This window comes from Macaca nemestrina, chromosome 17, assembly GCF_043159975.1.
Source record: "Macaca nemestrina isolate mMacNem1 chromosome 17, mMacNem.hap1, whole genome shotgun sequence".
NCBI lineage: Eukaryota > Metazoa > Chordata > Mammalia > Primates > Cercopithecidae > Macaca > Macaca nemestrina.
The window spans coordinates 40,421,327-40,448,663 of record NC_092141.1 but is presented as its reverse complement, the minus strand read 5'-3'; the positions used below and the strand labels follow the sequence as shown (position 1 = coordinate 40,448,663).

At 41.1% G+C, this 27,337-nt stretch overlaps 1 protein-coding gene across 3 annotated transcripts in view; it reads right to left on the bottom strand.

Moving 5' to 3' along the window:
- Positions 1 to 27,337, bottom strand: part of LOC105485200 (SUZ12 polycomb repressive complex 2 subunit) — a 66,126-nt gene that overhangs the window by 14,993 nt on the left and 23,796 nt on the right. For all 3 annotated transcript variants that reach the window (XM_011747420.3, XM_011747421.3, XM_071082667.1), the window contains 5 exons: positions 20,131 to 20,180; positions 14,574 to 14,659; positions 11,439 to 11,670; positions 10,539 to 10,632; positions 3,949 to 4,054 (listed from right to left, as the gene is read on the bottom strand). In XM_011747420.3, the coding sequence (XP_011745722.1) occupies positions 3,949 to 4,054; positions 10,539 to 10,632; positions 11,439 to 11,670; positions 14,574 to 14,659; positions 20,131 to 20,180 (568 nt within the window). The remainder of the gene's footprint in view (positions 1 to 3,948; positions 4,055 to 10,538; positions 10,633 to 11,438; positions 11,671 to 14,573; positions 14,660 to 20,130; positions 20,181 to 27,337) is intronic.

Here is a 27,337-nt window from a genome sequence, read left to right as displayed (position 1 = left end):
ATGTAACCTTTGCTCTTAGGTGACCAATTTACTTTTTTTTTCTTGTAAATCGAACAACTTTTCAATTAGCAATTTTCTTTAACTTCTCTCAGTTTCACTGACAAAGACTGCCAGTGCTTCTCTTCTTTGATTTTAGGACACTAAGCTATTGAAAATAGCTAACTTTTAGCCATCTGATCGAATCACTCACCCATCCTCAAGAATTTACCTATTAAGCTGATGATCCCAAATTGGTTCTCCATTCTTATCCTTATACTTGAACTCTAAACTCGTATTTCCAACTGCTGTTTGGACATTGCCAATTGATCTCAATGTCACCTTGAACTAAACCATGTTTAGAAGTGTATCCATTATCTTTTCTTCTAAAACACACTTTCCTTCTCACGTTATTTTTGTTCCTGTCATTATCATCTTACCAGTGACCCTAAGCTAAAAATTTTGGAATTATATTTGACTCCTATTCTTTCATTTCTCAGGTAATTACCATGTCCTTTTCGAAATGTCTATTATTTCTTCCTCGTCCTTCAAGGATCACACACACACAAGAACCTTTGTATAGATCAGTATTGCCTTACTACCAAGAGTATCTCAATTGTTCTCCTTGCTTCTGATTTTTACTTTCCTATTCAAATATAGGAGAGATCAAATAATTTTCTCAAAGACTGCTTTCATGATATTCTCTTTTATAAAACCTTCAAAGAGCTTCAATTTGTTTTACTGCCACAGAGGCCTAAACTCCTTCTATATCGTTATTACAAAGTAATCCTCTTAAAACTATTTAGACTAGAGGGCTGGGCGCAATGTCACGCCTGTAATCCCAGCACTTTGGGAGGCCGAGGCAGGCAATCACGAGATCAGGAGTTCGAGACCATCCTGGACAACATGGTGAAACCCCATCTCTACTAAAATACAAAAAATTAGCTGGGCATGGTGGCGGGTGCCTGTAATCCCAGCTACTCGAGAGACTGAGGCAGGAGAATTGCTTGAACTCAAGAGGCGGAGGTTGCCGTGAGCCAAAATCACGCCACTGCGCTCCAGCCTGGCGACAGAGCAAGACTCAGTCTCCAAAAAAACAAACAAACAAAAAAGCCAGACGCGGTGGCTCACACCTGTAGGGAGGCCAAGGCGGATGGATAACAAGGTCAGGAGTTCGAGACTAGCCTGGCCAATATGGTGAAACCGCATCTCTACTAAAAACAAAAAAATTCAGCCAGGCATGGTGGTGCGCGCCTGTAATCCCAGCTACTCAGGAGGCTGACGCTGAAGAATTACTTGAACCCGGGAGGCGGAGGTCGCAGTGAGCCGAGATCATGCCACTGCACTCCAGCCTGGGTGACAGAGTAAAACTCCGTCTCAAAAAAAAAAAAAACCAAAAAAACCCAAAACCACCACCACCACCACCAACAACAAAACTACCACCAACAAAAACCCTTCATATATATAATCCTTATAGTCTCATGAATAAAAACATACTTTAAAACAAGAAATTTAAAATGAAAAAGATCATAAAGATAAATCCACGCAGAAAACCTAAACACTATAGATAAAAATTATTTGAAATCTCATCACCTGGAGTTAACCACTATTATAAATTTTAGAAAGAAGGGGAAAAAAAAAAAATATATATATACACACACACACACACACTTCTGTAAAAATTTAATATGGAAATCTTGTCGAACTATCATCCTTTTTAATGGCTTTTTAGATTGAATGTGTTTCTGTTTCATTATTTTAAAAATGCTGAGAAAACCTGTTACCCCTATCTTTTGTTAACAAGTTACTACCTTGTGACAAAAATATAAAATTTTAAATTGTTAAAGACTATATATACAATTGTAACTTTATATATATTGCCATTCTGCCCTATAGTAAGACTGTATCAACCTTTTTTTTTTTTTTCTGAGACAGAGTCTTGCTCTGTCTCCCAGGATAAAGTGAAGTGGCATAATCTCAGCTCACTGAAACCTCTGCCTCCTGGGTTCAAGTAATACACCTCCTAAGCCTCCCAAGTTGCTGGGACTATAAGCATCTGCCACCACGCCCAGCTAATTTTTGTGTTTTTGGTAGAGATGGGGTTTCACCATGTTGGCCAGGATGGTGTCAAACTCGTAACCTCAGGGGATCCATCTGCCTAGGCCTCCCAAAGTGCTGGGATTACAGGCATGAGCCACTGAGCCCGGCCCCAAGTTACTCTTACATCAATATATTATTTGAGAGTATTTGTGTCCTCACATCCCTAAAACACTAGAAACTGTCAAACTTTTTAATCTGTGTCAAACTGTCAAAAGTAGTATCTCTGCATTTGCATGCCTTTGAACACTAATAATGTTGAGTATTGCTTTAAAAGTTTGCTGGCCATCTATATTTTCTAAGAACTGCGTGATAGTCCTTGACACATATTTCTTATTACACTGCGTATCTTTTTCTTGTTTTATAATTCACAATATTATGTATTCATAATATTAGCATTTTGTGTTACCAATATTTCCCCCATTCCATAATTTGTTTGTAACTTTAGATTTTCTGCAATATAAAAATGACTAATTTTAACCAGGCAATTTTTACTTTATGCTTTCTTACTTTTAAATCATCCTTAGAAGGGTCTTCCTCACTGCAATATATTAACATTCACCTATTTTTTTTCTATGCTTATTAATGTTCATTTTTACATGTTTATGAGCCTTCCGGAATGTATTAGGTCTAAGATTATTTCCAGATGACTGGAGAAGAGTTGTCACAATTAATGAACAGTTTCTCTTTCTCACAGAGCTATACCACTGCCTTTATCATAAACTACATTTCAAATATACATCAAACTATTTCAGGACTATGCCTGAATGACATGCTTGTCTATTCCTATGCTTATACCATAGGGTTTAAGTTCTCTTAACTTTACGGTATATTCTACTGTATATTGTATATCATACTAAAACTGGTAAGTAAAAATTCTCAAAATATTTTTCTAAAATTTCCCTTAGTATTACTAAACACTTAGCCTTCTAGATTAACTTGGAACTAATTTTATGGCTTAAAAAAATCCTTATGAGATTTTGCATTGGATGGTATACTGACTTAACATATTTAGAAATAAAGGACATCATTATAGTTTTGAATCTACCTATTTAAGAAATGTATGGATTCCTCTTTATCGCTTAAAAGAGTTATTTTAAGTATGCTTAATCTAAATTCTGCAGACTTCTTAACAAATGTATTACTAGTCATCCCTTATTACCTGCCATTACAATAAATGGAATTTAAAATAGCCATTAACATTTATTGAGCACTTATTGTATGCCAGGCACTGTACTAAATATTTTATTATTTCATCTAATCAATCAATTCTATGTCTCGTTTTATAGGTGAAAAAACTGAGACATGGATAAATAACTTGCCAAACGCCACATAGCTAGGAGCAGAGATTTGAATCAGGCAGTCTGGCTCTAAAGAATGATGCCTTCCGTGTGGCTGGGCGCAGTGGCTCACACCTGTAATCCCAGTGCTTTGGGAGGCTGAGGCGGGCGGATCACAAGGTCAGGAGTTCGAGACCAGCCTGGCCAAGATGGTCAAACTCCGTCTCTACTAAAAACACAAAAACTTAGCCAGGCGTGGTGGCACGCGCCTGTAATCACAGCTACTTGGGAGGCTGAGACAGGGAAATCGCTTGAACCTGGGAGGCAGAGGTTGCAGTGAGCCGAGACCATACCACTGCACTCCAGCCTGGGCAACAGAGCAAGACTCTGCCTCCAAAAAAAAAAAAAAAAAAAAAAGGATGATGCCTTCCATTAAATGCTCTGACTAGATCATTTGATCATTTACTTGTGTTTTTTAAAGAATAAAAAACAAAGGACTTTACTTCCAACATGAATTAGCATTTGGGGAGGAAAACATCAATCAAAAATGGGAGTTCATAACTATAACGTGCTCAACCTTCTAAGTAGTCCATACCTTCCCATCAAGAATAGTCTCCCATGTTGCTCTTTTCTTGCTTATTGGACATTCTTCCATTTCCTGCATGGCTACTTCATATTCCCCATCTAAAAGCTGTAAGCGCCTGTTAGACAAACACATATACTTTAAAGTAACCTGTGTTATTACTATAAGTACACAAATTCTACATCTTTAGATTTATACTAAAAGCATTTATTAAATTTATAAACTAGCTTACATACCCGACAAGATTTTAAAATACAGCTACACTCCAGTCCTGATGAAAGCAATTTTAATGATGTACACTAAAAACTGTATTAATAGGGATTCATTACTGTAGCTACTCAGATATAACTCTAAACACATAAAGTATAATATGCTTAAGGTCTCAAAACCTGGTACGTTGTCAACATTAAATATAAAGCATATGTACAGGCTTTATTTATTTATTTATTTATTTGAGATGGAGTCTTGGTCTGTTGCCCAGGCTGGAGTGCAGTGGTGCAATCTCCGCTCACCGCAGTCTCTGCTGCCCAGTTCGAGCAATTCTCCTGCCTCAGCTTCCCGAGTAGCTGGGATTACAGGCGCATGCCAACATGACCGGCTAATTTTTGTATTTTTAGTAGAGACGGGGTTTCACCATCTTGGCCAGGCTGGTCTTAAACTCCTGCCCTCGTGATACACCCACCTCGGCCTCCCAAAGTGCTGGGATTACAGGTGTGAACCACCACGCCCGGCCCAAGCTTTATATTTTTAAAAATAGGAGAACAGTGTTACAATGCTTGTCTTAGGGAAACACTAAGAATTCTATTACTTTTAACTACTGTAATTGTTTGAACTAGAATCCTTTACTTTTATACTTGACCAGTAAACTGATGATTACGACAAATCTAGTAACTATAGAATTCTGGGGGCACCTGGCACATATAGGTGCTCAATAAATATTTCATGGAACACTAATTGAATCAAATAATTCAAATATATTCACACAATATAGTTTTAAGATGTGTGTACATACATGTCTATGTATAATTTATTTTTTCCATACTTTAAACACTAGTAACCACTACTACTCTAAACACTATTCTTCAACCATGCTCAGTAATTAACTGTATATATCAAGAATGTGGCTTCTCTTCATCACTCTTTGAGAAATTCTATTAGGTAAAAACAGCTGACATTTATTGAGTGTTCACTATGTGCCAGGCACTATTATAAAGATTTTACATGGTTCATTTAATCTTCCCAACAATGCTATGAACTACGTACTATTATTCCATTGCCAGAAAAGAAAACTGAGGCAAGAAAAGGTTAAATAACTTGCCTTAATGAAACCATAAATAGCCAGAGCTAGCAAATGAATCCAGGTGTCTGTCTCTAAAGTCTCTTAAAACCAAATAATTGAGACTTAAGAATTTTTGTCTTTTCTCTATGCTGTACAACTTAAATTTAGTCAACTTCAATAGTACATATCAGCAAAGCCATTCAACTATTTTAAAAACTAATTTATTCAAATAGGCAATAAATTCATGTATCTCTAAATCAAAACAGAGCTTCCTTATGCTTTTACATAGATACATACTATTTCATTTTATGGGTGTACATTTGATAGTTACAATCCAATGCACTCTATCTGTAATGTACGTGGAGACCTTTTCCCCAGTCTCATTAAGTGCAAAGTTTTTTGGTCTCTGTCAATCTGGTAAGTGAAAACATGCATCTCAGTGTACTTTTAATTCAGATATTTTATCGTTTAAATTGTTTAAGAACCACATATATCTATTTTGGTAAACTTATTGTTTCCTTTGCCCATTCCTCTATTGGGCAGTGGTCTTTTAAAACGGGTTGAAAATAATTTCTCCCCGTCTTGTCATTTCCATTTTGACTTTGGTTATGGTGGCTTTTTTGTTTTCTGAAGAAGTTTTTGATTTTTATTTTGTTCAACCTTGTATTCTTTTCCTATATGGCTTTTGAATTTTCGTTATTATTTCAAGGAATGAACTGGATTTTTTTTCTGATTTTTTTTTTTTTTTAAGACAGTCTCGCTCTGTCACCCAGGCTAGTGTGCAGTGGCACAATCATAGCTCACTAAAGCCTCAGACTCCTGGGCTCAAGCGATTCTCCCACCTTGGTCTTCCAAAGTACTAAGATTACAAGTGTGAGCCACCGTACTCAGCCCTCTGTGAGATTTTAAAAACAATTTTTACATATCTAACACGCAGATTTTGGCTTAAAAACACTATTCTTCTATAAAGAATCATGCATGACTCCTTGAAGAAATCACAATTTCAGAGCAGAGGTAAGAAAAGGAGAAGGTAGGCCGGGTACGGTGGCTCATGCCCGTAATCCCGACAGTTTGGGAGGCTGAGGTGGGGGGATCACCTGAGGTAAGGAGTTCCAGACCAGCCTGACCAACATGGAGAAACCTCGTCTCTACTAGAAATACAAAATTAGCCAGGCATGGTGGTGCATGCCTGTAATTCCAGCTACTCAGGAGGCTGAGGCCGGAGAATCGCTTAAACCTGGGAGGCAGAGGTAGTGGTGAGCTGAGATCGTGCCTTTGTACTCCAGCCTGGGCAACAAGAGCGAAACTCTGTCTCAAAAAAAAAAAAAAGGAGAAGGAATTCTGGTATATCTTACTATTCTAGAAAATCAGGAAAAACTAGCAGCAACAAAACAGGACACAGAAGCCTACTTAGAAGGGTTCCTCCTAACCAAATATGAGAAAATTTGAGCATTAAAGTAACAGTTAACAAATTAAAACTAGTTGAATAAAAATAGAATTTGTTACTCCATAGTGATTTTAAAATATCAAAGCTGGGAAAAGGAATGCTCTTTTTTAAAAATTTATATATAACTTTTTTTTTTTTCTTTTTAGGGACAGGGTCTTGCTATGTTCAGCCCAAGCTGGTCTCAAACTCCTGGGCTCAAATAATCTTCCCGTGTTGGACTTATAAAGTGTTAGGGTTACAGGCGTCAGCCACTATGCTCGCCTGTTTTTATATATATATATATTTTAGGGTTGGTCAAGTGAAGCAGTGGGAGCAGAGAAGGAACGCTCTTCTTTATATAAAAATGCAAACTAATAAATGTGGAAGAAATGTTAGAAAATTGCCATCTCCCAACTGCCAAAGGAACAATTTATTCAAGCAAAAATAATCGATGCTAAAACTACTGGGTGAAAGGCTATGGGAAGAAAATGGATATTTACTCAGCTTCATGTATTAGTGTAAGAATGATATGTTAATTTATATAAAAGGGGAAAAAAGTACTGTTACAATGGAGCAATACTGTGAACAGCATCTTAACTGAGTGATCAAACCTAATATTACCTTTGGTCTGTGACGTAGTACATAAAGAACACATCACTCATTAGAATCCCTGCCAAAAATGTTTAACCTGAGGCTAATCATGAGGAAATCATCACAGAAGTTCAAATTGAGATACATTCTGCAAAACTACAGCCCTATACTGGGGGAAAAATGTCACAAAAGGTAGTGGGAAAGTGTAGGGGACTATTCCAAATTGAAGGAGACTGAAGAACTATGACAACTAGCTATAGAATCGGGGTGGGGACAGGACAAATTATAAAGGACTTTATTGAGGTCAACTGGGGAGATAGTATTGTATTTGTATTTTAATTTTCCTCATAAGTATATGGTGGTTATACCAGAAAATGTCTTTGTTCTTAGGAGATACATGCAACAGAGTTTATAAATAAGAAATAAAGCAAAACCTGCAAACTGTTCAGCACAAAAACAAAATATATACTTTCAAATAAATCAAATGTGGTAAAATGTTAACAATCTAGATGAAGCGTAGGTGGATATTAAATGACTGTAGTATTTTTTCAACTTTCATATAGGTTTGAATTTTTTTTTTTTTTTTTTTTTGAGATGGAGTCTCGCTGTCGCCAGGCTGGAGTGCAGTGGCGTGATCTCAACTCACTGCAACCTCCACCTCCTGGATTCAAGCGATTCTCCTGCCTCAGCCTCCTGAGTAGGTGGGACTACAGGAGCGCACCACCACGCCTAGCTAATCTTTGTATTTTTAGTAGAGATGGGGCTTCACCATGTTGGCCAGGATGGTCTCGAACTTTTGACCTCGTGATCCGCCCGCCTCAGCTCCCAAAGTGCTGGGATTACAGGCGTGAGCCACCACGTCCGGGTAAATATTTTCAAAATAAGCTGCTGGGTGGAAATTCTCCCAGTTTCTTCTTGGCACTTTAAAATAAAAGCATTATCTTTTTCTTACAAGAAATGTGTTAATGTATGTGTCAGATACAGTGAATAAAAAAGAAAACAGAACATACCCCATGGTGCCTAAAATAGAACAATTAACAGCACTAATGAAGTCCAATGTGCCTCATTCTGTTTCCCCCCATAGACATGACCCCTATTTTCTAGTACATTTATGGTTTTATTGTTTTCCATTCAAATCTTCGATCCACAATAAAATTTCTGACATTAAAAAGATACTGGGCTGGGCGCGGAGGCTCACGCTTATAATCCCAGCACTTTGGGAGGCTAAGACGGGTGGATCACGAAGTCAGGAGATCGAGACCATCCTGGCTAACACACAGTGAAGCCCCATCTCTACTAAAAATATGAAAAAATTAGCCGGGCGTGGTGGTGGGTGCCTGTAGTCCCAGCTACTTGGGAGGCTGAGGCGGGAGAATGGCATGAACCCGGGAGGCGGAGCTTGCAGTGAGCTGAGATCCGGCCACTGCACTCCAGCCTGGGCGACAGAGCGAGACTCCGTCTCAAAAAAAAAAAAAAAAAAAGACACTGGCCGGGCACGGTGGCTCACGCCTGTAATCCCAGCACTTTGAGATGCTGAGGCAGGTGGATGATCTGAGGTCAGGAGCTTGAGACCAGCCTGGCCAACATGGTGAAACCCCATCTCTACTGAAAATACAAAAATTAGCCAGGTGTGGTGGCGGGTGCCTGTAATCCCAGCTATTCGGGAGGCTGAGGCAGGTGAATCACTTGAACCGAGGAGACAGAGGTTGCAGTGAGCCAAGATCACACCACTGAACTCCAGCCTGGGTGACAGAGCAAGCGTCCGTCTCAAAATAAATAAATAATAAACAACAGGAGGAATGGCCTAGTTACTTTTCCTGGTTCTTTGTCCTATACCTGACAATAAACTGTTAACTACCAGCAAGCAGCCTGGTACAAGAAATGATGGCATAGGTTTTTTCCTCCAATCCTGAAAAACAAATGCTGGATTTGCTTCCTAGACATTCTTTCACTGGTGATATTTTCACTAAAATATTTTGTTTCCAAACAGAAACTGCATAAATTATTATAAGCCTGTTTCTTGCCATCCTGTACCAAATGCACAGAGGTACACAATGATTATACATGATTTTCTTTCTTTCTTTTTTCTTGAGACAGTCTTGCTGTGTCACCCAGGCTGGAGTGCAGTGGTGCGATCGATCTTGGCTCACTGTAATCTCTGCCTTGTGGGTTCAAGCGATTCTCCTGCTTCAGCCTCTGGAGTAGCTGGGATTACAGACACACACCACTGTGCCCGGCTAATTTTTTATTTTTAGTAGAGACAGGGTTTCACCATCTTGGCCAGGCTGGTCTCGAACTCCTGACTGTGTGACCCACCCACCTCGGCCTCCCAAAGTGCTGGGATATCAGGCGTGAGCCACCGCACCTGGCCTTCTTTCTTTTTTTAAAAAAAAATGGGGTCTCGCCTAGGCGTGGTGGCTCACGCCTGTAATCCCAGCACTTTGGGAGGCCAAGGTAGACGGATCACGATGTCAGGAGACTGACACCATTCTAACACGGTGAAACCCCGTCTCTACTGAAAATACAAAAAATCATCTGGGTGTGGTGGCACGGACCTGTAGTCCCAGCTACTTGGGAGGCTGAGGCAGGAGAATTGCCTAAACCCAGGGGGCAGAGGGGTTGCAATGGGCAAGAAAAAAAAAGATGGGATCTCACTTTGTCACTCAGGCTGGAGTACAGTGGCATGATCATAGCTCATTGCTGCCTTCAACTCCTGGGCTCAAACAATCCTCCCATCTTAGTCTCCTATGTAGCTGGACCTACAGGTGCATACCACCATGACCAGCTCCTCTTCCTTAATTTTTAATAAACACATAACCCCAAGATTTATGCAGGGCCCAGTCCATTTAAGACTCTTCTCAAATACTACCTCCTCCCAGAGGATATCTCTATAAATAGTAACCATTTATTCTCTATTTTTCTTCACAACATTCATCACTAAGTGACATTAGTTGATTTTTTGGGTGGTGGTCTGTTTCCTCAACTAAAAGTTAAGCTCCATAATGAAGACAGGGATTTTGTTGCCTTCTCAACATCTGGAACAGTGTCTGGCAAAGAGCAGACACTCAGAAAATATTTGCCAAATAAGTAAGCTTAACTGAGCTACCTATCCAAATAGTTCCTTAACGGTGTTTATTGTTTTCTATGAAATAGACAAAAATTCAGTGTTTGCAAATTTGTTTTTTCATCCATAAGAATAAAAAGAAATGAAAGCAATGAAATAATCACTATAAATAATTATATTCTGCGTCAGAATGAAAATATTTCCAGAACATTGTGGGAGCCTCACTTGTTCATCAACATTACCTGTTTTTATCAAATACTGTCATTTGTGCAACAAATGTCTTTTCTCCATCCTCACGATTTCGTTTTCTTCTGGCTGGAAGCTCTTCATTGACATCTAAATTTAACAAACATTTCTCATAAATCAAATATTAGAACAAAAATGTGTTATTTATGAGATATGGTGCCTTAAATAAAACATGCTACATTTATCCCAAATGAGGTACAAATTACACTAAAGTTGCAATAATACACAGACTATATGTTTTCCAATTTTGCATTTTTACTATACGTTCTTTTTAACACAACATTAACCTCACATCTTTGCAAATGCTAATGTTTCTATTGAGAATTATCTTTGCTAGGCAAATTCCTTCTCACTCATGGTAACTCTCCAAAAACTTCAAACAATACTTCAAGAGTCAAAGACTATTTTTTCCAAGGTGGTTCTCTGCTGAACTTCACATATACCTGTATTATGCCACTACCATTTTGCTACAATGATTTATTTCATGTCTATTTCCCTACACTAGGTTGTGAGACTCTGGAGGATAGGATTGAATGTTTTAATCATCTTCAATTAAATTAGATCATCCCCAGCACCTATGTGTTTGTTGAATGAATACCTCAAAGATGAATTCACAATTGTTGGAAGAATAGAGTGATGGGTAGGGGGATAAATATGCAACAAGTATAAAAAAAAGTTCATTGTTAAATCTAAGAGGTAAGTAGATAGGTGTTCACTATAAAACACTTCTCATTGTCCTTTATGTTTGAAAATTTGCACAACAAAATATTGAGGTGGAAGTGAATTCACTGCTTGCTTTAAGACTCAGCACCATGACTATCATGAAGAAACACTGGTACAATCATTTTCGGTGACCATCTTAACCTCCAGTGATAAAATCTAGTAAAAAAAATTACCAATATTTTCATTGGTTTCTCCATTAATCATTCCATTAAACTCTCTTCTTCCTGGACGAGTCACTCTAAATAGCAACGAGTAAGACTTCACCATATGGCTGTTACTAGGTTCAAATTCATTACTGGAAACTGCAAGGGACGGGAAATTTCCAGGTTTTGTTTGATTGAGGTCAGGATTCAAAGGCACCTGCTTTTTACCTGTGGGAACTTGCCTTATTGGACAACTTACATCCTGCAAAGGTAAAGATTATTAAATTATATTTATTTGTATATAAGCAGTAAGATTTATAATAAAACTTCTAATCATAGCTATAGGAAACAATGGGAGATAGACCATGATCACCAAATGGAATGTTAAAATTCTAACCATAGTTCTGAAAATTGTGAAGCAAAAATAAAAATTTGAAATACTTATATTCCAAAATATTAAAGCAATTGACGTTTTCTCCAACATAATAAAATTATAATGACACAGTATATTTAATATTTAGCTAACAGTGATCTTAAACAGTTGTATATTAGAAATATAGAATTGGGCCGGGCGCGGTGGCTCACGCCTGTAATCCCAGCACTTTGGGAGGCCGAGGCGGGCAGATCACAAGGTCAGGAGATCGAGACCATGATGAAACCCCGTCTCTACTAAAAATAGAAAAAATTAGCCGGGCACAGTGGCGGGCGCCTGTAGTCCCAGCTAATCGGGAGGCTGAGGCCGGAGAATGGCGTGAACCCGGGAGTCGGAGCTTGCAGTGAGCCGAGATTGTGCCACTGCACTCTAGCCTGGGCGACAGAGCGAGACTCCGTCTCAAAAAAAAAAAAAAAAAAAAAATAGAAATATAGAATTAAAAGCATGCTACATATCTCTGGTAAGGCTTTTTAACAACAACAAAAAAACCATGTCAAAATGTTAAACTCATGTACGTTTATCAAATCTCTTAAATATTCTATTTTAACATGACAATGACTAATAGGACCATTAGAAATAAAAAAATGACTAATAATCCCATGGTCAACAGCTACATTATTAAACAGTAAATCCATATAGTTAAAATATGTTGTTTAACAGAAAGGATCATCATCCTTAAAGAAAGAAAAACAAAACTGGTTTTATTTACCAATGATCATATTCTGAGTAATATCCTGTTATTGTATGATTAGTTACACTGAAAATGCATACTAGAAAAACTGGAAGGATCAGAAAACCTTTATGACAGTATCTTACAGCAGCTACTTCTTTTAAAACAGACTACATACAGTCTAAAAAATTTTCTATTTTATAAGACTATAAAGTGAAAACTTTGAAATCTCACCCACCCCCAGGTCTTACACTCCGGAGATAACTAATACTAGCAGTTGGCTGTGTACATTCTTCCAGGAAAATGTTTACCCCGATACTTTTTTTGAACATAAGAATGACTGTATTTATATTCGTATCTTATTCTAAGTAATGTATCTTGGATTTTCATATCATCACTTGTTGTAATGTGTATGGAGGTTAGGTAGGAGTAAGGAGTGATATTTCCCTTTTTTTTTTTGAGACAGAGTCTCAAAAAACAAACAAACGCTGGAGTGCAGTGGTGCGAACTCGGCTCACTGCAAGCTCCGCCTCCAGGGTTCACCCCATTCTCCTGCCTCAGCCTCCCAAGTAGCTGGGACTACAGGTGCCCATCACCAAACCCAGCTAATTTTTTGTATTTTTAGTAGAGACTGGGTTTCACCGTGTTAGCCACTCGATCTCCTGACCTCGTGATTCGCCCGCCTTGGCCTCCTGGATGCTGGGATTACAGGTGTGAGCCACCACACCTGGCAAGGAGTGACAGTTCCTAACTTTACATATATATTTTTTTTCTTGAGACAGTTTCACTCTGTCACGCAGGCTGGAGCTCAGTGGTGCAATCATGGCTCACTGTAGCCTCGACTTGCTGGGCTCAAGCAATCCTCCCGAGTAGCTGGGACTACAGGCACATGCCATCATGCCTAGCTCATTTTTGTATTTTTGGTAGAAACAAGGTTTTGCCATGTTGCCCAGGATGCTTGAACTCCTGGGTTCAAGCAATCTGCCCACTTCTACCTCCCAAAGTGCTGGGATTATAGGTATGAGCTACCGCAACCGGCCTTTACATAAACTTTTAAAAATAAAGTTCCACTGCTGCCTCCGAGGCGCCTTAGTCTACTCCCTCCCAATGTTTGAGGCCCTTATGGCCTATGGTCTTGGAAGAATATCAGTACTGGGACCCTGGACCCAGACCAGTTCCCACTCCTCTTGAAACACTCAGGGACTTGAGGCAACTAAAGGTAGATCTGTTGGCTTTGATCCATTGACCAGGAAACATCATAACACTTGTTTCTATGGTGAAATAACTTCACCTTATAAAAATTTGAAGCAATGTATTAATAAGCGAATGGCTAATAACACTGACAACAAAATTTCTTTGCCTGAGAGCAGTGTTAAAAAGGATAATCTTGTGGGAAAAAACTCTCTCTTAGCCCTTATCTAAAATATCAATGGGTACAAATAGCTAAGAAATACGCTGAGACTGAAATGGTAGAAAGGCAACTAAATTTATGCCAAATGCTAAAACAGTTTCTCCATTTCCAGACTCCTATAGTGTTGGCCGGGCGCAGTGGCTCAAGCCTGTAATCCCAGCACTTTGGGAGGCCGAGACGGGCGGATCACGAGGTCAGGAGATCGAGACCATCCTGGCTAACACGGTGAAACCCCGTCTCTACTAAAAAAAAAAAAAAATAGCCAGGCGTGGTGGCGGGCGCCTGTAGTCCCAGTTACTCGGGAGGCTGAGGCGGGAGAATGGCATAAACCCGGGAGGCAGAGCTTGCAGTGAGCTGAGATCTGGCCACTGCACTCCAGCCTGGGCGACAGGGCGAGACTCCGTCTCAAAAAAAAAAAAAAAAAAAAGAGAAAGTGTTGTACAGACATTTACTAAAAGACTAGAAAAACTACACAGATATGCGAGTTGGCAAAAGAGGTTATCAGTTTTATAATTAGGCCATCAACATATTTCTTAAGCTTTCAAAATTTAAAACTCAGCTTTAAAATACAATATATATGCATAAAGATGTCCAATTAAGCAAATTATTCCATTTAATCTACCAATATCATTTTACTGACATTGACATTACCTTTCTTTTTTTGTGGCAAACTTTCACAAGCAGGACTTCTAGGGTAACAGAATTTTGTTCATTTTCTGAGTTTTGTGATGGCTTATCTAAATAGAAAATCAGCATTTTAAAATATATTTTAAAAATATATAAACACAGTACTCATTTTGTTAGTAAGTCAGGGAATTTAAAACAGATTTCCCATAATACTTCTCAAAAGTTCACTCATTCTTTTTTCCTCAAATCACTTCTAAACTTACAGCGAACTCTTTAAAAGCCTTTATATATAGTCTAAATAAACCGTTCACAAGACAAATATAGTTATTGTCCTATATGCTGTAATTTTTTTTCCATTAGATATAGGTTTTGCTCTGTTACCCAAGGTACAGTGCAGTGGCACAATCACAGCTCACTGCAATCACAAGCTCCTGGGATCAAGTGATCCTCACACATCAGCACGTTAGCCTCCTGAGTACCTGGGATTACAGGCGTGAGCCACCATGCCCAGGCTGTAAGTATAAAAAATATTCACTGGTCAGGCATAATGGCTCATGCCTGTAATCCCAACACTTTGGGAGGCCAAGGCAAGAATATCACTTGAGGCCAAGAGTTCAAGACTGGCCTGAGCAATACAGAGACCTCGTCTCTACAAAATGTCAAAAAATTAGCTGGGTGTGATGATGGGTGGCATGTGCCTGTAGTCCTAGCTACTTCAGAGGCTAGGTGGAAGGATCTCTTGAGCCAAGGAGTTCGAGGCTACAGTGAGCTATGACCCTGTCACTCCCCTCTAGTCTGGGTGAAACAGTGAGATCCTGTCTCTAAAAAAACATCTATACATTTCTATGTTTATATATATATGTGTGTGTGTGTGTATATATACACACATACACACACACATACACATGTATTTCCTAATTCCTTTTTTCTTTTTGAGACAGACTCGCTGTCACCCAGGCTGGAGTGCAGTAGGGCGATCTTGGCTCACTGAAACCTCTGTCTCCCAGGTTAAAGTGATCCTCCCACCTCAGTCTCCTGAGCAGCTGGGACTACAGGTGCGCACCACCACATCCAGCTGATTTTTTAAATTTTTAGTACAGATGGGGTTTCACCATGTTGGCTAGGCTGGTCTTGAACTCCTGACCTCAAGTGATCCACCCGCCTTGGCCTCCCAAAGTGCTGGGATTAACAGGTGTGAGCCACCACATCTGGCCATATTTACTGAATATTTCTCATTTGAAGATTTAATATCTTTGTTTGTTTTTCAGACAAGGGTCTGGTTATGTTGCCCAGTATGGTCTCAAACTTCTGGGCTCAAGTGATCCTCCCATTTTAGCCTCCTAAGTAGCTGAGACTACAGGCACATGGAACTGGGCCGGCTTGAAGATTGAACATTTATGATAATACACTGCTAGTCAAATGTAATTTTGACAAATACAGTTAAAGCTTCTTGGCAGAAAGCATAAATGAAACTAGTTGCAGGAGGGCCGGGTGTGGTGGCTCACACCTGTAATCCCAGGTGGCTGAGGTGGGCCAATCACTTAAGGCCAGGAGTTTGAGACGAGACTGGCCAACATGTTGAAATGAAATCCTGTCTCTATTAAACATATAAAAATTAGGGGCCGGGTTCGGTGGCTCATGCCTATTGTAATCCCAGCACTTTGGGAGGCCGAGGCGTGCAAATCACCTGAGGTTGGGAGTTCGAGATCAGCCTGACCAACATGGAGAAACCCCATCTCTACTAAAAATACAAAAAATTAGCCAGGCATGGTGGTGCATGCCTGTAACACCAGCTACTCTGGAGACTGAGGCAAGAGAATTTTTTTTTTTTTTTTTTTTGAGATGGAGTCTCGCTCTGTTGCCCAGGCTGGAGTGCAGTGGCGCAATCTGGGCTCACTGCAAGCTCTGCCTCCCGGGTTCACACCATTCTCCTGCCTCAGCCTCTCAAGTAGCTGGGACCACAGGCGTCCGCCACCGCACCTGGCTGATTTTTTTTTTGTATTTTTAGTAGAGACGGAGTTTCACCGTGTTAGCCAGGATGGTCTAGATCTCCTGACCTCGTGATCCGCCCGTCTCGGCCTCCCAAAGTGTTGGGATTACAGGCGTGAGCCACCGTGCCTGGCCGAGGCAAGAGAATTGCTTGAACTGGGAGGTGGAGGTTGTGGTGAGCTAAGATCGTGCCACTGCACTCCAGCCTGGGCAACAAAAGCGAAACTTTGTCTCAGAAAAAAAAAAAAAAAATTAGCTAGTGTGGTGGCACCCGCCTATAATCCCAGATACTTGGGAGGCTGAGGCATGAGAATCACTTGAACCTGGAGGCAGAGGCTGCAGTGATCTGAGATCAAACCACTGCACTCCAGCCTGAGTGACAGAGGAATTATTTTCTGGAAACAGAGATATTGACACAGTTCACTATCTTATTTACATCAATATCAAGAAAAATAAAAACAAAGTAAAACTGAGCAATCTTTGAACTTTATATATTTTGTCATGTAGATAGGAAAAAAGCTTAATCTGACTACTTTCCAAAAATTTCAGTGATGGGTAAACTATGTGTTCTACACAGGTCCCTGAGAACAAAGGGCTAATGAATGTATAAAATTAAATTAAAATTATAAGCTTCTGAAGAATTAAAGTCTAGACATGTCAGAAGCACCACAGAAAACAAAATACGATGACTAGAAATAAGGACTACAAGCACACCATTACAAATAATTGAAGGAAATCAAAAACAGTAATGCTACCCAGGTTACTTCTATATAAAAAATAGACCAGTTCTAAGGTAAAAACTAGAAATTACATTAGCTGCTAATACAAATATGAGATTTCAAATTTCTTACACAAAAACCCTAAGGCCAGTCTCAGTGGCTCACACCCATAATCCCAGCACTTTGGGAGACTGAGGTGAGAGAATCACTTGAGCCCAGGAGTTTGAGACCAGCCTGAGAAATGTAGTGAGATTCCATCTTAACAAAAAAATTTTTTTAATTAGCCAGGCATGGTGGGGACGCTTGTAGTTCTAGCTGCTCAGGAGGCTGAGGCAGGAGGATCACTTGAGCCCAGGAGTTGATCACACCACTGCACTCCAGCCTGGGCGACATGAGCAAAACCCTGTTTCAAAAAAAAAAACCACAAAACCCAGAGTGTCATTTAAAAATGGTTATATAAGAGCAGTCTGACGGCTGGGCGCGGTGGCTCAAGCCTGTAATCCCAGCACTTTGGGAGGCCGAGACGGGTGGATCACGAGGTCAGGAGATCGAGACCATCCTGGCGAACACGGTGAAACCCCGTCTCTACTAAAAAAAAATACAAAAAAATTAGCCGGGCGAGGTGGCGGGCGCCTGTAGTCCCAGCTACTCGGGAGGCTGAGGCAGGAGAATGGTGTGAACCCGGGAGGCGGAGCTTGCAGTGAGCCGAGATCGCGCCACTGCACTCCAGCCTGGGTGACAGAGCGAGACTCCGTCTCAAAAAAAAAAAAAAAAAAAAAAAAAAAGAGCAGTCTGACAATTGGCAAGGTTGTCTTTTGTCTTTTTCAGATAGGGTCTCGCTCTGTCAGTCAGACTGGAGTACAGTGGTGTGATCTTGGCTCACTGCAGCCTCAACCTCCAAGATTCAAACAATCCTCCCACCTCAGCCCCCTGAGTAGCTGAGACTACAGAACAGCTAGGACTATAGGCATGTGCCACTGTGCCCAGTTAATCTTTTTTCTACTTCTTATAGATAGGTTCTCCCTGTGTTGCCCAGGCAAGCCTCAAGCAATTCTTCGATCTCAGCCTCCCAAGGTGTTGACATTATAGCTGTGAGCCACCATGCCCAGCCTAATATTTGGGACTTTTTGGAGACAGGGTCTCACTCTGTTGCCCAGCCTGGAGCAGAGTTGTGCAATCATAGCTCACTGTAACCTTGAATTCCTGAGCTTACACAACCCTGCCACCTTGGACTTCCAAGTACCTAGAACTACAGAACATACCACTATACCTGGCTAATTTTTGTACAAGATGGGGTCTGTGTTGCCCAGGCTGGTCTTGAACTCCTGGCCTCAAGTCATCTTCCCGCCTCAGCCTCCCAAAATGCTGAGATTACAGACATGAGTCACCATGTCAGGCCTCATTTTCAATCTTTGTTTCTTACTAAACAATACCAAGATAACCAAACTGGCATGTTTCTAATAATGGCTTTATTCCACTGCATAATAAAAAAAAGATATATAGTATACACAGACTTATGATGGACAAGCTGATAAGTATTTTTCCCTTTTTTTCTCTTTTTTTTCTGGGGATACAGTCTGGCTCTGTCACCCCGGCTGGAGTACAGTGACACAATCTCGGCTCACTGCAACCTCCGACTCCCGAGTTCAAGCGATTCTTCTGCCTAAGTCTCCCAAGTAGCTGGGACTACAGGCGCTCACCACCACACCCAGCTAATTTTTGTATTTTTAGTAGAGATGGGGCTTCACCATATTGGCCAGGCTGTTCTTGAACTCCTGACCTCATGATACACCCACCTCAGCCTCCCAAAATGCTGGGATTACAGGCGTGAGCCACCGCACCTGGCCGTATATTTCCATTTTTAAAACAACTCTAGGCCGGGCGCGGTGGCTCACGCCTGTAATCCCAGCACTTTGGGAGGCCAAGGCAGGCAGATCACGAGGTCAGGAAATCGAGACCATCCTGACTAACACGGTGAAACCCCATCTCTACTAAAAATACAAAAAATTAGCCGGGAGTGGTGGTGGGTGCCTGTAGTCCCAGCTACTCGAGAGGCTGAGGCAGGAGAATGGTGTGAACCCGGGAGGTGGAGCTTGCAGTGAGTCGAGACGGTGCCACTGCACTCCAGTCTGGGCGACAGAGCAAGACTCTGTCTCAAAAACACAAACAAAACAAAACAAAAAAAACAACTCTAATTCTTTCCAGCATGCTTTGAGCTTTTACTGGAGTAATATACTATGTAATTTCCTTTGCATAATATCTAAAATATTAATATATGCCATTGGTAATAGAGGTGATTTCAGTTGTTTTACTGTCTTTTTAAAACATGACGCAATATCATTAATTCAAAATATGCATAAAAGGTTCTATTGAGGAGATTCTTTACCTATTGAAGTTCTAAGAAAATTTGTTAAAATCATCATTAGCCAGGCGTGGTGGCTCGCACCCCCTTGGGAGGCCAAGGCAGGTGGATCACGAGGTCAGGAGTTCAAGACCAGCCTGGCCAGCACGGTGAGACCCTGTCTCTACTAAAAATACAAAAAATTAGCCGGGCATGGGGCGTGTGCCTGTAATCCCAGCTACTCGGGAGGCTGACGCAGGAGAATCACTTGAACCCAGGAGGCGGAGGCTGCAGTGAGCCGAGATCACACCATTGCACTCCAGCCTGGGCAACAGAGTAAGACTCTGTCCCTCCCGAAAAAAAAAAATTTCATCATTAGCCTTTATAACTTAAAGCTCAAAAACATCAGAATCAACATTTTTTTTCCATTAAACATAATTTTATAAATTTACACTCAGAAGCCCCACTTTTTTTTACATTCACAAAGGTATCTTGCTATTAAAATGCCACTTATTTACTTTTAAGTACATACCATTTTTGTGGAAGAAACCAGTAAATGTAAGCTGCAAATGAGCTGACAAGCTAAAAAAAAAAAAAAAAAAAAAAAAGGAAAATATTTTATCATTTTAATGCTCTGTAGTAAAATAACCTAGACTTTAAAATATAACATTGAAATCAAAGTTACTTCAGCTCATTTATAAATATTTGTACTCAATTGTTATTCAGGCCCATGACTCTCTGCTTTCCCTGAAATATGACATCCAAAAGCGTGTCTATACACCTAACAAAACATAAGCATCAAAAAACCGCTCACAACTCACAAAAAATAAAACCACAAAAACACCAGAGCAAGGCAGAAAAAATCAGACCACCAAGTTAGAGGCCAGGTAATTTACTGTGTTTTAGTGTTCTACCTATAAAACGACAGGAGGTATGCCTTCCCACCTTTAAAAAAGGAATTTTGGAAGGTTTTTGGAATTCTTTTTGTTTTGTTTTAATCAATGACTTCATCAAAAGGAAATTCTGAAAAGGGTAGCTAAATCCACGCAAAAAAATTTGAATATTCTGAAGCTATGGAAATTCAACCTTCCCAATAAAAATGATATAGAACCATTACTTTACACTTCAAATAGCAATGAAATACACAATTACAAATCTGATAAAGATGTATAATTTACTGTTTCAATATATCATTTTCACTGTTAGTTTTAGAAGCTATGGAAAAGTAAAAGAAAGCATGAACTAGAACTAGTGCTCCTTCTATTTTCACAAATATTAACAACAGAAAAAATTATAAGGATGGGATAAAATAAACAAAAGCATCAATAAGCTTTTAAAGTACCTTTAAACTGCAAAACAGAATACAGTTGTTGATCAGGAGACATTCATAAGTTTCCTGAGCATAGTTTCCATAGTGTGACTTGTATAGACACCAGATTATGGAGGGCTATACAGAACAGATGGTGGGGAAATGAAAGCAGTACTGATCCCTTATTTAAGGCATTTACTAATGGGCACTAAAGACTAGTAAAGAGCGTATGTGTGTATATATATATATGTATTTTTTAAATGACGGTGACAATCTAGGCATTTTTGTAATCACATGGGAACAGTTACAGAAAGACACTGCAGCAAGAGAGTACTAAGGAGCAAGTAATGACTGGAAATAAGGACATATTATGAAGAGGTTAGCCTTGTAAATTTGACCAGGACTTCTCTTTCTTTTTTTTGAGATGAAGTTTCCCTCTTCTCGCTCAGGTTGGAGTGCAATGGCGCAATCTCAGCTCACTGCAACCTCCGCCTCCCGAGTTCAAGCGATTCTCCTGCCTCAGCCTCCCAAGTAGCTGGGATTACAGGCGTGAGCTACTGAGCCCGGCTGGACTCCCCTTTTTCTAAGATAGAGAAATAAGAGGCAAATAAGTAAGACATTTCCATGGAAGATGGGGGCTATCTCCATCTACTTAGTGAAATAGGCCATGAAACGGTCTGCTAAAAAAACTACAGGGTGGGCTGGGCACAGTGGCTCACGTCTGTAATCCCGGCACTCTGGAAGGTCGAGGCAGGGGATTACCAGCTCAGGAGTTCAAGGCCAGCCTGGCCAGTATGGTGAAACCCCGTCTCTACTAAAAATACAAAAATTAGCTGGGCGTGGTGGCACGTGGCTGTAGTCTCAACTACTCGGGAGGCTGAGGCAGGAGAATCGCTTGAACCTGGGAGGCAGAGATTACAGTGACCCGAGACTGCGCCATTGCACTCCAGCTTGGGCGACAGGGGGAGACTCCGTCTCAAAAACAAAACAAAACAAAACAAACAAAAAACCCAAAAAAACCCTACAGAGTTGGGGTTTTAAAGGGCATTTCTAGAACAGTAGTACAGAAAGTATGCTGAGGGCCTGGTGCAGTGGCTCACAATTGTAATCCCAGCATTTTGGGAGGCCAAGGCAAGAGGATCACGAGGTCAGAAGATCAAGACCATCCTGGCTAACACGGTGAAACCCAATCTCTACTAAAAATACAAATATTAGCAGGCATGGTGGCATGCGCCCGTAATCCCAGCTACTCGGGAGACTGAGACAGGAGAATCACTTGAGCTCAGGAGGCAGAGGTTGCAGTGAGCCGAGACTGCATCACTGCACTCCAGCCTGGGCAACAGAGCAAGACTCCATCTCAAAAAAAAACCAAAAACAAAAAACACAAACAAACAAACAAACAAAAGTATGCTATCAGTAGAGGACAAAATTATTATGGAAGAGTAGAACTATAAGGGTCCAAGCAGAGTTAGAAAGCACAGGGCTGGTGCCTATGGCCATACCACCCTGAACGTGCTGAATCTCGGAAGCTAAGCAGGGTTGGGCCTGGCTGGTACTTGGATGGGAGAAAGCAAAAATATGAAGTTTTAGAACAGCCGGGCGCGGTGGCTCATGCCTATAATCCTAGCACTTTGGGAGGCCGAGGTGGGTGTATCATGAGATCAGGAGTTCAAGACCAGCTTGGCCAAGATGGTGAAACCCCGTCTCTACTAAAAATACAAAAAAAAATTAGCCGGGCGCAGTGGCAGGAGCCTGTAATCCCAGCTACTCAGGAGGCTGAGGCAGGAGAATCGACTGAACTTGGAGGGTGGAGGTAGCAGTGAGCCCAGATCGCGCCACCGCACTCCAGCCTGGGCGACAGAACAAGACTCCGTCTCAAAAAAAAAACAAAAAAACAAAAAAAACCTAAGAACCACCACCACAACTTAAGTATCAGCCAGGCATGGTGACTCATGCCTGTAATCCTAGTACTTTGGGAGATGAGGCGGGTGGATCACGAGGTCAGGAGATCAAGACCATCCTGGCCAACACGGTGAAACCCCGCCTGTACTAAAAATACAAAATTAGTATAGTCCCGGGTACTTGGGAGGCTGAGGCAGGAGAATCGCTTGAACCCAGGAGGTGAGGGTTGCAGTGAACCGACATTGCGCCACTGCACTCCAGCCTGGGCAACACAGCGAGACTCTGTCTCAAAAAAAAAAAAAAAATTGTATACAATGGGAGTCTTAAAAACCTATTCTGTATAAACAATTCATATATTATAAACATTTTTACATGAATCAGGTAATTTCTACATGCCATTTTACTAAAAAGACAGCATTATCCTAGAAAAAGTTCCATAAATACTACCTTACTATAGCAGAATTAGCTAAAAGTCAAAACATAAGTCAAAGAGGAACTACAATTCTCACATTAGAAGATAATCCATTAGTCACAACAAATCTATCCTACTCTTCATTGCGTCAATTAAACCTACATACTAAGACCAGATTAACTTTCTTAAGAATCTATCTTTTTTTTTTTTTAAATCTATCATTCCTTTTTGCACATCTACTGAGACCCCAGATACCAAATCTTTGGTCTAACTGCTGAAATGGTTCCCATTTCTTGTTCTATGAAAGCCTTACGCCGGGCGCGGTGGCTCACGCCTGTAATCCCAGCACTTTGGGAGGCCGAGGCGGGCGGATCACAAGGTCAGGAGATCGAGACCACGGTGAAACCCCGTCTCTACTAAAAATACAAAAAAATTAGCCGGGCGCGGTTGTGGGCGCCTGTAGTCCCAGCTACTCGGGAGGCTGAGGCAGGAGAATGGCGTGAACCCGGGAGGCGGAGCTTGCAGTGAGCCGAGATCGCGCCACTGCACTCCAGCCTGGGCGACAGAGCGAGACTCCGTCTCAAAAAAAAAAAAAAAAAAAAAAAAAAAAAAAAGAAAGCCTTACATATAAAGATAAAATAGAATTTATAAGAGTCAGAAAATCCAAGTTTGAATTCTGGTGCCACTTATTCGCTGTGGTCTGTTATCTATAAAATGAGGATATTTTCTCTCACAGTGTGAGGCTTCAGATTTTGTTTTTGCTTTCAGACAGGGTCTCACTGTGTCACCCAGACTGGTGTGCAGTGGCACAATCTAGGCTCACTGCAACCTCCAACTTCCAGGCTCAAACGATCCTCCCACCTCAGTCTCCAAGAGTAGCTGGGACTACAGGCATGCATCATCACGCCTGGCTAATTTTTGCATGTTTGTGGAGTCAGGGTTATGCATATTGCCCAGGCTGGTCTCAAACTCCTGAGATCAATAGATCCACCTGCCTCAGCCTCCCAAAGTGCTGAGATTACAGGTGTGAGTCACTGCGCGCCTGGCCTAAGGTTTTTTTTTGTTTGTTTGTTTTTAAGGTTTTAATTCAATTAATTTTTTTTTCTTTTAGAGACAGAGTCTCGCTATGTTGCCCAGGCTGGTAATGAACTCCTGGGCACAAGTGATCATCCCACCTCAGCCTCCCAAAGTGCTGAGATTATAGGCATGAGCCACTGTGCCCAGTCAGGCTTGCACAAAGTAATAAAGTAACCAGCAAAATACTCTCTCCCTCTTCTACAAAGACCCTAAACCCAACCAATCAAGAGCTAAATGACCACTTTATCCCTTTACAAGCACTCCTATTTACCACTTTTTAGTCACTATTTTTCCATACACATCTTTTTATTAGTGTCCCTAGCATCTAGCAGTGTCTTACAGAAAGTCACCCAACAATTTTTTTTTCATAAGATAATGTCCTAGAGTAATACATATTTAAAGGTCTGGAATCAAGGCCCATTACATTGCAGTACTATTAGTATTATTTACATTATTTTTCTGAGAAGTCTGAGGGTAAGCTCCAACTATGAAATACCAGAAAGATCTTACATTTATTTACCCCAGAGTATATTTTAAATTAGTGTTACTCAAAATGTGGTCTACAAACTGAGGTCACCAGGAAAAATGTTACCATTCTACAACAACTCAAGAAATTGAGAATAATACTAAAAACACACTGAAAATTAAAAACAAATAAACAAAATGATCTTTCACCACAGATGATTTGAGACAGTTTTAAATGGTACATTATACCTTACAAAGGATAGCATGTATAACCAGCTTTTTTTGTTTTGTTTTTCGTTTGAGACGGAGTCTCACTGTTGCACAGACTGGAGTGCAATGGCGTGATCTCAGCTCACCGCAACCTCCGCCACCTAGGTTCAAGCAACTCTCCTTCCTCAGTTTCTGAGTAGCTGGGATTACAGGTGCCCGCCACCATGCTGGGTTAATTTTCCTATTTTGAGTAGAGATGAGGTTTCACTATGTCGGCCAGGCTGGTCTGGAACTACTGACCCGCCTCGGCGTCCCAGTGCTAGGATTACAGGTATTAGTACTGTGCCCAGCCAACCAGCCATTATTATACTAGTGTTTCTTTGTGAGAAATTTTTTTTTTTTTTTTTTGAGACGAAGTCTCGTTCCATCACCCAGGCTGGAGTTCAATGGCGTGATCTCGGCTTACTGCAACTTCTGCCTCCCGGGGTTCAAGCCATTCTCCTGTCTCAGCCTCCTGAATAGCTGGGACTCAGGCATACGTTGCCACGCCCAGTTAATTTTTTGTGTTTTTCAGAGGAGAGGTTTCATTGTATTGCCCAGGTTGGTCTCAACCTCCTGAGCTCCGGCAATCTGCCTGCCTTGGCTTCCCAACGTACCAGGATTACAGGCGTGAGCCACCACGTCCAGACTTTTGAGAAATAATTCTAAATTTCAATTAACCAATTTTAAAAGGCAGCTTTGGGGCCGGGCATGGTTTGTAATCCCAGCAGTTTGGGAAGGAGGTGGGGAGATCACTTGAGGTCAGGAGTTGGAGACCAGCCTGGCCAACATGGTGAAACCTCGTCTCTACTAAAAATACAAAAAATTAGCCGGGCATGGTGACACCCACGTGTAATCCCAGTTACTCAGGAGGCTGAGGCAGGAGAATAGCTTGAACCTGGGAGGTGGAGGCTGCAGTGAGCCAAGATCACGCCACTGCACTCTAGCCTGAGTGACAAGAGCAAGTCTCAAAAATAAATAAATAAATATAACATTGGGAATGTGACTTGCTATGCATGATTTCCCCTTCCCCACCTAAAAGGAAACACTCTGGCTGGGCGCAGTGGCTCACGCCTGTAATCCCAGCACTTTGGGGAGGCTGAGGCAGGCAAATCACGAGGTCAGGAGTTCGAGACCCATCTGACCAACATGGTGAAACCCTGTCTCTCCTAAAAACACAAAAATTAGCCGGGCATGGAGGCGGGCACCTGTAATCCCAGCTACTCAGGAGGTTGAGGCAGGAGAATCGCTTGAACCCGGGAGTCGGAGGTTGCAGTGAGCTGAGATTGCATCACTGCACGCCAGCTTGGGCAACAGAATGAGACTCTGTCTCAAATAAAAAATTAAACACTCTGATATGTACCTAGAATAAAGTGTACCAATGATTCCTTCCATAGGTGGTTTCTTTCAAGGAAAAGGGCAAAGTTTTCTCTCTCCCTTCCCTCTCCCTTCTTTTTTTTTTTTGAGACGGAGTCTCGCTGTGTCGCCCAGGCTGGAGTGCAGTGGCGCGATCTCGGCTCACTGCAAGCTCCGTCTCCTGGGTTCACGCCATTCTCCTGCCTCAGCCTCCCAAGTAGCTGGGACTACAGGCGCCCGCCACCACGCCCAGCTATTTTTTTGTATTTTTAGTACAGACAGGGTTTCACCATGTTAGCCAGGATGGTCTCGATCTCCTGACCTCGTGATCCACCCGCCTCGGCCTCCCAAAGTGCTGGGATTACAGGCTTGAGCCACCGCGCCCGGCCTCCCCTCTCTTGTGGCTACTTTGTCCACATCTTAATTGGTTAGGCTGGACCAGATGAACGGGAGGAAAAGAAACATGTAAGATTGGTCAGGATTATTTGGTTTTAGGCCACAAAAAATCTAGTATAGATGACCAGAATAAGATATAAGAAACTTAGTTCGTCAATGTGATGTGTTCCCTCTATCTTCTCAGGAAGACACATGATAACAAGAAATCAGGTAGAGAATTTGAAATTTTGAGATGCAAATTTCAGCATTCCAAGCACAAACATCTGACAGTCCTGATACAGTCTACAGAAAACGATGCTAAGCTAATTTGTAAGAGACTGACACTTTGAAATCTAATTCAAGGAAGAGCCTCCCATTTTAAGAACAGCCAGATTCCACAGAGGAACTAGTTTTTATAACAAGAGGAGACCAAGATTAGGGCCTCTAATTTATATATGTGAATCTGCTAGCGGCAGGTATAAGGCTTCATTTTAAGGGCAGTATTACCTCAAAACAGGACAAGTCTGATAATCTACTTGGTTTCTATAGCTAAATGTTAGCTATTCAACTTTTGTTATATACATTTTATCCTAT